At 43.8% G+C, this 12,091-nt stretch overlaps 2 protein-coding genes across 12 annotated transcripts in view; both read right to left on the reverse strand.

Moving 5' to 3' along the window:
- dst (dystonin) overlaps positions 1-12,091 on the reverse strand; it is a 134,870-nt gene that overhangs the window by 63,685 nt on the left and 59,094 nt on the right. For all 11 annotated transcript variants that reach the window (XM_072709348.1, XM_072709346.1, XM_072709340.1 and 8 more), the window contains 15 exons: positions 11,243-11,347; positions 10,953-11,048; positions 10,741-10,866; positions 10,479-10,631; positions 10,086-10,240; positions 9,858-9,984; positions 9,408-9,591; positions 8,858-9,015; positions 8,449-8,627; positions 8,196-8,334; positions 7,804-7,997; positions 7,562-7,724; positions 7,285-7,368; positions 6,937-7,044; positions 6,749-6,847 (listed from right to left, as the gene is read on the reverse strand). In XM_072709348.1, the coding sequence (XP_072565449.1) occupies positions 6,749-6,847; positions 6,937-7,044; positions 7,285-7,368; positions 7,562-7,724; positions 7,804-7,997; positions 8,196-8,334; positions 8,449-8,627; positions 8,858-9,015; positions 9,408-9,591; positions 9,858-9,984; positions 10,086-10,240; positions 10,479-10,631; positions 10,741-10,866; positions 10,953-11,048; positions 11,243-11,347 (2,070 nt within the window). The remainder of the gene's footprint in view (positions 1-6,748; positions 6,848-6,936; positions 7,045-7,284; positions 7,369-7,561; positions 7,725-7,803; positions 7,998-8,195; positions 8,335-8,448; positions 8,628-8,857; positions 9,016-9,407; positions 9,592-9,857; positions 9,985-10,085; positions 10,241-10,478; positions 10,632-10,740; positions 10,867-10,952; positions 11,049-11,242; positions 11,348-12,091) is intronic.
- Positions 132-6,742, reverse strand: LOC111835203 (uncharacterized). Its single transcript, XM_023795248.2, has 2 exons — positions 2,615-6,742; positions 132-2,429 (listed from the first exon to the last, which is right to left on the reverse strand). The coding sequence occupies exons 1-2, from the start codon at positions 5,723-5,725 to the stop codon at positions 447-449; spliced, it is 5,094 nt and encodes a 1,697-aa protein (XP_023651016.1). The 5' UTR covers positions 5,726-6,742; the 3' UTR covers positions 132-446.

The raw sequence follows: 12,091 nt of genomic DNA on the forward strand, positions 1-12,091 counted from the left end.
GGAAAGGGAAGGAAAAGCCAACAGGGGAGGGGCATGGACAACCTTCCCCTGGGGTGTTGAGGAACAGGGTAAGCTCCTGTCAGATGGAGTAAGGAGATTGATTAAAATGTTAGAATCCTTAAAACATGTAATAATTTTAAGCTATTGTTTAATATGAATATATACCAGTGAATACAGCAATGGAAGCAGCTGTGATTCAGTGATTCATCAAAATCCATTGTTAGATGTATACAAAACAAACATAAATCCTCATAGAATACATGTACATTAAATCACAATTGAAATGTCACAAAAAGAAAAAAAAAGGACAAAATCCCATCTGTTACATTTTTTAAGATTATTAACAGTATATATCTTAATTTACATTTTCATTTGACATATGCATCAAATACAAGTGTTGTGAAATTTAAGCCTATGCTGTCTGGCTTACAGTAATTCAAGCATCATCAATACATCCAGATGTAATGGAATGATGAGGAAGCGCCAACAGATTGAAGTTTGGTCGCCTCCAGGAGTTTGAGGCCAGTATGACGGTCAAAGATGGCTTTTTCTAGGGCATCCTTGAATGACATTTTCCTTTTTGTTTTGGGACAGCTCAGATTTTTAGTATAGGACTTCTCATCTTTCAACTGCAGGAAAACAGCCTCCTCGACAAGGCCGCTCTGGATAGCCTCCTCCATCTTGACTCGAACCTGAGTCTGTGGGTGGATCAGGCCTCCTGTAAGGAACTGGTATTCAAGGCACCTGAAGCCTATATCTCTTGGGAGCAGGTTCTGCTGCATAGCTTGTGTCACGGACAGGATCTTGGATGTCTGTGAGTGGACGATGCCAGAGCAGGCTTGCTCAAACTGTAGGAGCTGGCGGGCTAAGGCCTCATCCAGAAGCCCTCTTCTAACAGCCTCTGCCACTTTCATCTTCTCTCCTGTTGATGGTTCACAAATGCCACCGGTACACACTTGTGCCTCAAGCAGCCTTACAGCAGTAAGTCTGTCTAACAGATTCTGCTGAAGCCCCTTATAAATGGATACCCTTGACTTTAGGCTGAAGTCCCAAAGCCCAGCAATAGGAGAATGGGGATCTTCATAGATGGTCTTCCTCGAAATCAAAATGTCTACAAGCTCATTAATACTTAGGAGCCCTGATCGATATTTCCCTAGTTCTGCTTTATCTAGCATCTTCAAAGTCAGCGAATGTTCAATGCAAAACTGCCTTCCGCTTTTATAGTCTGTCAAAATGTGCAGCATCCCGCCACTTGAATCCATCACAGAGCTTTCCTTCCAATCTGTCTCCTGCTGCGAGAGCAAAAGGTAGGTCTTCCTGTCAATATGTTTGTCCACATATGCCTCATATGTTGACATTTCAGCACCGTAACAGCTGTTGATGACTGATATTCTGTGAGTGCGAGTGAGGGTGATGTTCGAGAGGTGCCGGTCACCAACAGGCAGGAGTAACACACGACCATCAACATCAAAGACACATGTTCTGAGCAGCTCGCAGTAGTAAGCCTTCTGGCCTGTGTCTGGGTTATGGAAACCCTTGGGGTTGCTAACTGGTTCATAAAGACTCTGCAAGGTGGCTTTGTTTATAAACCCCTGCTCAACTGCGATGTTCAGGGGCAGTCGAATGCCACTTTGTGGATCGATCAAGCCACCCGTGGCAATCTGTGCTTCAAGGATCTTTCTACCTTTGTGCCTGTCGACAATCCTTTCCTCCATTGCCTGAAACACAGACAGTACCTTGCCACCATGAACGTAGCCACTGATTGCTTTCTCAGCATCTAACAATTTATCTTTCAACTCCCTCAAAACAATCCCTTTATCAAGAGCTTCCAGGACAGAATAGGCTTTCCCTGTAACCTGGTCTATGATGCATCCAGTAGCAGCCTGTGCTTCAACAAACTCTATAGCGTATGTCTTCGCTATGAAACCCTTCTCTGCAGCTTCCATGAATGAGATCTTTTTCTTGCTTGACTCCAAGTAAACACCTGCAATTGCAGATGATTTGCTGGTGAATTTGGCAAGAGAATCCTGTACCTCTTCCAGGGTTTTGTGGCCTGATTGTAACTGTTGGATGGTGTCACTCTCTAAGAGCTTAAGTGCCACCAACTGTTGAATACTCACATGACCCCTAAGGGTGTGAAGCTGAATACTGTCCATGAGGTGAGCTGGTCTCACATCAAGGCCTTTTATATCCTTTACGTTTGGAGAAACCAGATGCACTTTGACGTCGGCTAAAATGGAGTTGGATTTACATGGTTGGCCTTTCTCCGCGGGCACTTCTGCACACGTTGAGGATCCAGTGACAGCGTAGTGTCCCTGTTCACTAACATGCTGACTGACATTATGAATCTTCTTTTGGTTATAAATGTTAGTCTTGTCATCTGTCATTACTGGTTTATCGTTTACTCTTTTCTTCTCTGTGGTTGCTATCTGTAAATGCAAAATTTTTGGAACCATTAGAAGTTAAGCATTTTCCACAGCAAACAGGTATGTGTGTAAATGGAAACAATTCTGAAATTAATTGCAATGTTTCTACTGCTATTGTCTAGTGAGTTCAAGTTTCAAAATGATCAGTGAAGAAAAAGGACCGAAAATGTCAAGAAAAGAGTTTTTACCTTTACTTTTCTTAGTTCCTCCTCTTGTTTACCCTTAATCTCTTCATGAGATAACAGCATCCTTTTCGCAACCTGCAACTCATTCTTCAGTTTAGTAATCTCATCATCATTCATACACTGGTGGAATTTATTACTCCTGCCATCCATGTCTTTAATCTTTCTTGATTCGGAGGTGGAGACTTCCAACTTTAAAACCTTTTCCTGGAGTCCTTGCACCTCCTTTACGTAAGACACATTTTGCTCCTTCAGAGACCTCGCTTCCACTTCCCTTACTGCTAACTTCTGCTCTGTCTCAGATAACATTTCCTTCAGCCTTTGATTATCCTTAGAGCTGACATTTTGGATGCTGTCCATCTTAGAAATACTCACTGTTAATTTTGTGTTTTCAGTTTCTAATTCTGTGATGCGAGTTTTTGCATGAATTAGTTCCTGGTTGATGACATTCTTCTCTTTCTCTACTTGACTGACCTTTGAATGAAGAGTGTTTATTTGCTGCTCTGTCTCCTGTTTTGATTTTTGAGTACTCTCGTTGAGAGTTTTTAATTGCTCAATCTCTTGACGCAAGTATTTCTTTTCTTTTTCAGCAGTTTCTGTGTTGTACATGTGTTCTCTTGACTTCTTATCATATTCAAATTTGGCATCTGATTCTTTCAACAGAAGTTTTTGCTCCATCTCTTGTTGGAATATTTCCAGGTGTCTTCCATAAGCATTTTTCTGCAGATCCAATTTTCCTTTTAAGTCATCCAACATCCGTTTGCAATTTTCAAGCTGTTCTTCTAGCTTCTGGGACCTCAGCTGGGCAGCTGAACATTCCTTCTGCTTCTGCCGTACTTCCTCCTGTGCTTTCTCAAGTTTCTGTCTTAACAGGGAAACCTCCAAGGTCAATGCCCGAGATTTCTCTTCCACTGCACTTCTCTCCCTCTGTAGAACTAAAATTTCCTGTTTGAAATTTGTTGAGAACTTTTCTGAACTTGAGGTCATTTCTTTCATTTTCAGCCTGTTCCTCTGAAGTTCTCCTTCAAGCTCTTTGATTTTTGATTGGTTCATCCTCCCCTCTTGGGTTTCCTTCTGCAATTCTTCAGTTGTTCTCCTCAGAGAAGCTTTCACAGCATCTAATTCTGCCTTGAGAGTAATCAGTGTTTTGTCCGCAGCCGCCTTGTCCTTCTGAAGAAGGCCAATATCCTTCTTGAGATCTGAAGTAATACTGTCAGTGTTTCCAGTCATCTCTTTGATAGTCTGTTTATATTTCAAAAGTTCACTCTCTAGCTCCTTTACTTTGGAAAAATATTTCCGAACCTCTGTGCTCTCCTTTTGAATTTCTTCCTTGGCTTTCCTTAATGTCAGATTCAAATCACTGATTTCAATCTTCTGTTCTTGGACTGACTTGTCAGCCATTTTCTTTTCAATGCTTACAGAGTTGATTTCGGATTTCAGGTTTGTGATTTCATTTTCATAATTAGCTATGCTCAGACTGAGGGCATTGTTTTTCTGCTGTAGTTCTGACGTTTTCCTGACTTCTTCATTGTAGTCCCTCAGCTTAATCTGAAGCTCATGTAAGGCTTGTGTTTTCTTTAGTAGTTCATCTTCTATGATTTTAACTTGAGTTTTTGTACTTTCAGCCTGAGATTTATATATATTGATATGTTGGTCTTTGCTGCCCATTTCCATGGAAACCTTGTCAAGTTCTGATTTCAAATTTTTCATTGATCTCTCACTCTCCAAATTAATTTTCTTTAGTTCATCCACCTTCTTTCTTAACTGAACAACAACTTGACTGTTTTTCTCAAGTTCCATCTCCAGATTTCTAGCTTTAAGTTGAATTTCCTGATCTGACTTTGTCTTCAGATTAAAGTCTTCTTTGGTTTTCTGGAGAAGCTCTTTCAAGCCCTCCACCTCCTCCTTCCGGGTTTTGAGTTTCTGTTCAGCATATGCTTTTTCTTGCTGTAAGGTTTCTATGGCAACCTTCAGGTTCCTGAGATCATTGTCTAATTTAGCATTGTTTCTCGTCAGCTCGTTGACCTTAAATCTCAAACAATCACCATCAGCCTGTTTCGTGCATAGCTCGTCCTCCAAGCAGCGCATCTTGTGATTTATTTCCTGTTCCAAAGAGCTCTTCTGAACCAACTTTCCATGGTTTATTTTTAACTGCTCCTTCAAGCCTTCAACTTCAGTTTTATGGAAGATGGCTTTTTGCTCCAGGGATGATTTCTCTCTCTGCAAGGACTTTACTTGCTCTTGAAAGACATAAACAGACTTCTTTAGTTCTGTAACTTCCTGCCTCAGCTCCTCTAGCCTCTGTCTGTTACTGCTTCTTTCAGAGTCCATTTCCATCTGGAGCTTCTTCAGCCTGCCATTCGCATCATCTAAAAGCTCCTTGAAACGCTGCACTTTCTCTTCAGCCATAGTTTTCTGCACCAGCACCGAATTCAGCTCTGACTTCAACGTCTTGACTTCAGACTCAGCCCTCTTCTTTCCCATGGCCAGTTCTTCGATCTTATGCTGAAGCGTCATGTCTGACCCCAGAAGGTTAGCACTGGCAAAGCTGCACTGATGCACAGTCTCCCTCACAACGGACATGTGCAGGTCACTTGAGGATTCCCTGGACTCTGACTTCAGGGCCAGGTTCACCTCCATGCCTCGCACCAAGTCCATCAACTCAGCCTCGGTATTCTCTTTGGCCCTCAGCTCCCGCTCCAGAGTGCGTTTGTGCTCCTCCAGGTCTTGCACATCACTGTCCTTCCTCCGCAGGTGTTTCTCCAGCTTCCTCCTGAGCAGTGTGCTTTCCTCGATGTTGCTCTTCAGCAGCTTCAGGCTGGACTCCAGGGCGGAGTGCTTTGCCTCGGACTGCTGAACAAGCTGTCGTGCTCGGCTGAGCTCCAGCTCAGCGGCTGCCTTGCCTTTGACTACCCCCTCCAGCTCTGAACGGTACTGTTTCACTTCATACTCAGCCTTGGACTTCTGGAGGGTCAGGTCATCGATGGTCCTCCTATGGGCCTCCAGTTCCCCTTCGAGGTGCTCGAGGCGCTGCTGCCTCTCAGCCAACACTGCCTCCAACTCCAACACGGTGCCCTTCAGCCTGACCAACTCCTCCTCACTGGCCGCCTTCTGCATCTCTATACTCTGTGTCAAGGTGATATACTCACTCCTTTCTGAGGCCTTCCTCCTCTACAATAAGAGACATCATCATCTAATGCTCATGTCCGGCAGAGAAAGTGAAGGGCTAGGACTTTGTGACCAGTGCTTGCGTACTCAGCGTGGTGAAGCATTTAGCTCCGACACCAAGAATCCCCCGCCACCTTTCAGCATGTAAAAGCTCCTATGACTTTCTAGCATTTACTACAAAGCACCATTTTGTAGCAGGAAAATATCCATCACCATCAGCAATACAAAAGAACATGTCTTTTGTATCAGCATTTCAGACTCAGAAAACCCGACTAGGAACAATGTAGAAAGAGGAATTAACAACATCAATCACTGTCTACAAAATATGATGAAAATGACATAAAAAAAAACACACAATAAAAAACCATTGCATCAAAATACAATAAAATAACACTTCTTCAAAAAAAAGTTCAGAGATTTCATACATTTTAGCCCATAAATGCTAAATCAACATCATTTATAATTTATTTACAATTTTATCTGTATCTCAAAAATGAATATAAAATATTATAAACACATTAAAAATAAAGGCATCATAAAAATTCAAACCTTCAAGAACGAGAAGAACAAATGAAATAATTGGGAATTTAATTACACTAGTATCCCATATTCCAAACTCTGGCGGGTGATCACCCCTAGCTGTGTTAGTTTGGCTGGAGACACCAGCAGGAATGTAAAGGATCAGAAAGGCAAATGCAATGAACGGCCATGCAGACAAACCACCAGAAATCCATTCAAACCGTAACCATGAAGGTCCAAGCCACACAAAGGTATGACAAAAGACAAGCCTCATTATCTATGTGAAGTACAGGAAGAAAACAGAATACTAGTGAAATTCAGCAATACTACAATTTTTACTACACTTTTATAGTGTATGTGAAAAGTACTTCATAGTTTTAGCTGAACCAGCATTAGCACTATAATGGAAATAACGGAATAGGATGTCTTGTGAGGCCCACAGAAATCCCCTACCTCTTCCTCTTCAGTCCTCTTCAGGTTCTCACTTGCAAACTTCACGTACTGGGTCATGAGGGTCACCAGAGCTGTGTATCGAGTCCGCAGTTCCATGAACTGCAAGGACAGAAGAAGCAGCCATTCTCAGAACAGGGACCCCAACGCGACTCGCAAACTCCACCTGACTGGAGCAGAACGGCCCTCACTTCCTGTACGATGGCATCAGAGGAGCTCTGCACCCGCCGCCGCTTCACGGGGGATTTGTGCTGTGAGTCCACCATTGCCCTGTAGGTCATCAGCTGCAGGTCGTAGTCCTGGACAAAACAAACGGAATCCTTGGTGTCCATAATTCAGGCACCAGAAGCAGTTTGAGGAACATTTAACCCTGATTCATATGTTTACCCATATCAAAAAGGTGTTTTGAAAGAGTCAGTCAGCTGTTTCAAGGTAAATTTTTATTCAGAGCAATACAACATTGACCTTCCAACTTCAATGAGCCTGGTGGTTTACCAGACAATAAAAGTCACATATTTAGCACGTGTACAAAGAGTCACCTTGACAGCAGCAGAATACTGCTCTGAATACTTCTGGCATTCATCAATCTTGCTTTGCTTCTGTTCGATTTCTGAGATGAGGACCTGCAAGGCATCAAGCAGCAAGCCGGCAAATCACAACAATTCACTTGTGACAGTGTAATATAATGGTTTTAAGAAGAATTCAAAGGCCTAACATAATGAAAGGCCCACTTCAGGTCTCTAGTCATGAAATAAGAACTGTGATGTGGGTTAGTTATGAAGGAGCCATAAGTGACCAGTTTGTGTCCTTCTCCACCTTCTGCTGGTTGAGCAGCTCTGCCAGGGCCTTGCTGTCTTCCGGCTGCTGCTGCTGGGCCTTCAGCTGTGTTGTCTCCATGTCGTTGATCCACTCATCCAGGGTGTGATAGGTTTCTCTGTAGTATTTCAGAGACTTACCAATGCCCTCCAAGTCACGAAGTCTGAAAATAAAAAAAAAGGAAATCCTTCAGGCTTCGTTCATCAAATCACGATGAGTTGATAAGGAATTCTGTTACAAACCTGTTCTCAATCTGGGAATGCAAACTCATCCATCTCTCACTAAGCTGATCAGCCTTCTCCTTGTGCCAGTCCAGGTCAAAGTCCCGCTCATTGTGTGTCTTGAACATGCGATCACTAATGTTTCTGGCCTTCTGTAGCTCATCTTCCAACTCATGGAAAACCTCGCATTTTTCGTCAATTTCTGTGCGCCATTGCTAAAAACATATGACAAACACTGTGATTACAAGGACAGCTCAATTAGTGCATAGTGATTCACACACTTTAAGGGTCTCTGGCATAAACAGACTTGAAATGATCAAGAAGAGACCTGTAAGACACATTAAATGCACATTGAAACTGCAAAATGGCATCATCAATGCCCATCCATGAGATGCTATCGTGGGGAGCCCCACCTTGAGAGTGCTCATAACCATCTCGATGGCCTTGATGTCAGCATTCACAGTGTCCTCCTCACAAAGTTTGGCCTCATACAGCTTCACCAGCCCTTCCGCCTCCTGACTGTGCTTCACCACTAAGCTCACAGTTTTCAGCCTGCAAATGCCACAAAATCAACATCAACGTCACTCAGAATTCCTGTAACCCAGTACTGAGATGGTTCATAAAAATGGAACAACCAAGATAACCACAAAGAAGCTTGAAACATACTTCTCCAGATGAATTGAGGACATGGAGTAGACTTGGTTCATGCTCTGGATCAGGACATTCAGCTCAGAGGAGAGGTTGGGGACCGATGGTGAGGTCGAGGCCTGACTGATGAATGTCTCACACTTCACCTTCATGGTCTCCAGGTCCTCCTTCAGTTGGTCCAACTCCTTCTTCATCCTCTGCAAATTGCCATGAAAGGAACCAACATGTGCGTTTAGGGATACGATAGCCAAATACCTAAAAATGAATTTCCACAACAACAAATGCCCAAACACCCAGTTTAATTCCTCAACCAGGCACCTCCTTTAATCATCCCCTGATCCACCATTTATGGTGCTGTGACCCCCTGCTCCTTTAATATTATGTGAGAGGTTTTCACAAACTAGCTTGTTGATGGGTGCACACCCACCTCCTGCTCAGCGATGCGCATCATGCTCTTCTGAAGGTCATCCCGGTCCACGGGAGTACGGATCTGACGGATGAGGTGTTCCTCGTGGCCTTCCAGGCGCATGCGGAAGTTGCGAACCTCAGAGATGAAGAGGTTGTATACAGACTCCTCCTGTTCCTCTGTTTCCCATAAGAGGGCAAAAAGAGTAAGTCTCAGTCAGTGTAAAACCTCAGCATGACTTGACACAATCCAACTGGGACGTGATCACAGGACTGTGAAAGAATGGGGGAATCATCAACTTTATCTTACTGTGCAATATTGCAAAGTGTCTAAGTGGAACACATATAATCACACAAACCACTCACAAATTCTACAAGGTTCAAGATCAAGGGCACAGCAAGAAAAGTACAAATTCCAAAAGGGATTTACTCTATGCCTAACAAACTTAGAGCACCACATGTGACTACAGGAGCACATAGAGGACCACATGTGACTAGGGGAACCCTTGGAGGACCACATGTGACTAGGGGAACCCTTGGAGGACCACATGTGACTAGAGAAACCTTCTTGCCTCTCTCTGCAGACTTGAGCAGCTCCTCATAGAACTCTCTACAGGCCTGCACCTCCCTCTCCAGATGGGTGCGGTCCGCAAGTGAGAAAACCTCAGACTCCTCACTGTCCTCCAGAAAGCCTTCAAAGTGGGACTGCAGGGTGCTTAGAACCTGCTGGTGCTCACCTGGGAGCATGGTCTTGATCTACAGAACAGGGAGGAAACTATGAACAATCTGGAAAGCATAGAGAACATCTCACTGCTGTCAGAATGGAGAAGCATTAGGACTTCAAATTGATGACCCTGTAAACCAGGAAACCACAGAATTGTTCTATTTTCTCACTTCGGGGTGAATGAAGGTTTAAGTTAAAAAAAATTACATAACATATGGAACAGACTGGAAATATCAATATGTAATAAGGGAACTCTTGCTCCAAAGAAAACTAAAGAAACCACATAAAACATCCATACGGAGGCAACGTTGCTTTTGCGGATAGCTTGGATGTCGTTCATCAGGTAGTGCCACGCAACCACGCTTTTCATGTTGACATGGGACCGGTGCCACAAAGCAAGAACGTTCTGATACAGCTGCTCAGTCCTAAAAAGGGAATGGGAGAAAGGTCATACAGCATTACTAAACATCCAACCATTCATCCACTTTCCCAGAACTGGGTATCCACTACTGGGGGCCTGTCCCACCTGGCAGCCGTTTCCATTGCTTCCTTGTTGGGGGGAGGCACGGTGAAGCAGACAGAAGGGACCATGGCCTCATTCCCAGCTGGGCTGATCACCTTCCACTTTGCTCGATGCGAGTTGTTAGCCAGGACGCACTCGTCATCTTTATATATAGTAATCTGGAAAAGGCCAGGAAGAACCAAAGGCAACAGGTCTTCAACACTTGATGTGAGGATAAAACACCCAAGTAAAGAGGGGAAGAGGTCCCATGTTTTTCTCATCAATATATTCAACTTAGTGACAAAAAGCTGACTTGCAAGTTATAAGAGTTGCTGAAAGTTCGATTTTATGGGGGTTTGTGATCACCACACAGCTGCCATCTTTGAGCTACCATGACAAATGTGAGAAGAGCGGTACCTCAATCTGTCGGTAGTCGCAGATGGCCCTGACAGGAATGGAGGTCCGGATGGGGCTCTCGGGGTTGCGGGGCTTCAGCTGTACTATGGCCTTGGCACGGCCAACCAAACTCGCTATGGTGCTGCGATACTGGAGGAGCTGCTCCTTCTCATCCTAGAGGGGCAAACACACAGCCAGAGGTTCACTAACTGAAGGTCCAACCACATATTAACACTCCCTCTAATCTCGAGTCATATTACGGCTTCCTTTTCTTTCTACGCACCATAGATTCCTGAACTAGGTCTTCGAGCTTATGTAGGCTGCTAGTCCGGTCACAGCCATACTTCCTTTGGATGGTATCCTGCAAGTTCTTCAGATAATCCAAGGATTCTTTGGCATCAGTGAAAAACTGGCAATGAAGCAGAAAGACCAGATAGAGTTCCAGTCCCGATTCTCATACAGATAATTAGCATCGCGGGAGGTGGGGAGACTCACCTCAAAGTAGATGGCGTTCTCCTTGAGATGCTGCTCTACACAGCCACAGAGCTGCAGGACCCAGTTCCACTGTGTCTGCATGGCGGCGCGGTATGCCTGTGATTAGTTGGTCAGAGAGTGAAGTTAAACTAGGGGCTGAAGGGAGGCCCATTGCCAAGTTCTGCTCAACCATCTGATTGTTTAGAAAGACTTTTTAGTTATTTGTTATAAAAACAAAATTTTGACGTAAACATGACCACCAAGCACAGTTTCTCAAAAGTTGTAGAACATTCCGGGTGACAAGTCTTTACCTCGATAGTCAGCCTGGCCGGGTGGCTCTCCAGAAGCAGGCACTCTGCTTTGTCCTGCACAGACTTGATTGCCATCTCTCTCTCCTCCAGCTCCCTCATCAAGTCCTGTAACAGCAAGACCAGACACCTCAGGGCCTAGATCCCGAGATGCAAACACACCCTAATCACACCACACACTAATGTACTCACTGCCGCAGTACACAATACTGTCAGAAGTCTGCTTTAGACCTACCACAGTCTATCAGAACATGAAGTAATGCATTGAGTACATGCACACATACACACTGTCGTGTAATCATATCTTTTTGGGTACTGGTCAATCATTTCTCTGGGAAAAATGCTAATGCTAACTATGACAACCCCTACCCAGCCCTAACCATAACCATAAGTAACCAAACAAAATACAAGAGTTTTTGTATTTTTAGTTTTTTCATTGCAGTCATGGATTTTTATAAAAGTTTTCTCCCATATGGGGACCAGGAAACTGGTCTTCATAAGGAAAAAAAAAAAACATGTATTCATCACGTTGTGGGGATATTTGGTCCCCACAAGGTAAGGCATACCGGGACCACACAGACATACACACAAACACACACACAGACACTTCTTGTACATATGACTCCAATATACACAGACTACAAGCCTTTCTTTTATATAAATGAATTCTTTACTTTCTATAGTGTATAGTTTTGAAGACCACAAGCCAATAACATTCCTTCTCCTATTTTCTTTGGCAATGGAAGATATTCGAAGCATATTAGCAAGAGGACGTAAGATGTCAGCCTATGGTGCCAAAGCAAAGTGCTGCAGTTTGCTAGAGAGTCAGCTCCAGAACAAGCCTGAGCTGCG

This window comes from Paramormyrops kingsleyae, chromosome 3, assembly GCF_048594095.1.
Source record: "Paramormyrops kingsleyae isolate MSU_618 chromosome 3, PKINGS_0.4, whole genome shotgun sequence".
Taxonomy (NCBI): domain Eukaryota; kingdom Metazoa; phylum Chordata; class Actinopteri; order Osteoglossiformes; family Mormyridae; genus Paramormyrops; species Paramormyrops kingsleyae.

Excerpts from the sequence above, each read along its gene's own strand:
- LOC111835203 (XM_023795248.2), bottom strand. The coding sequence starts at position 5,725 with ATGCAGAAGGCGGCCAGTGAGGAGGAGTTGGTCAGGCTGAAGGGCACC. Across the intron at positions 2,430-2,614 it reads AGGAACTAAGAAAAGTAAAG|ATAGCAACCACAGAGAAGAA; the intron begins GTAAAAACTCTT and ends TTGCATTTACAG.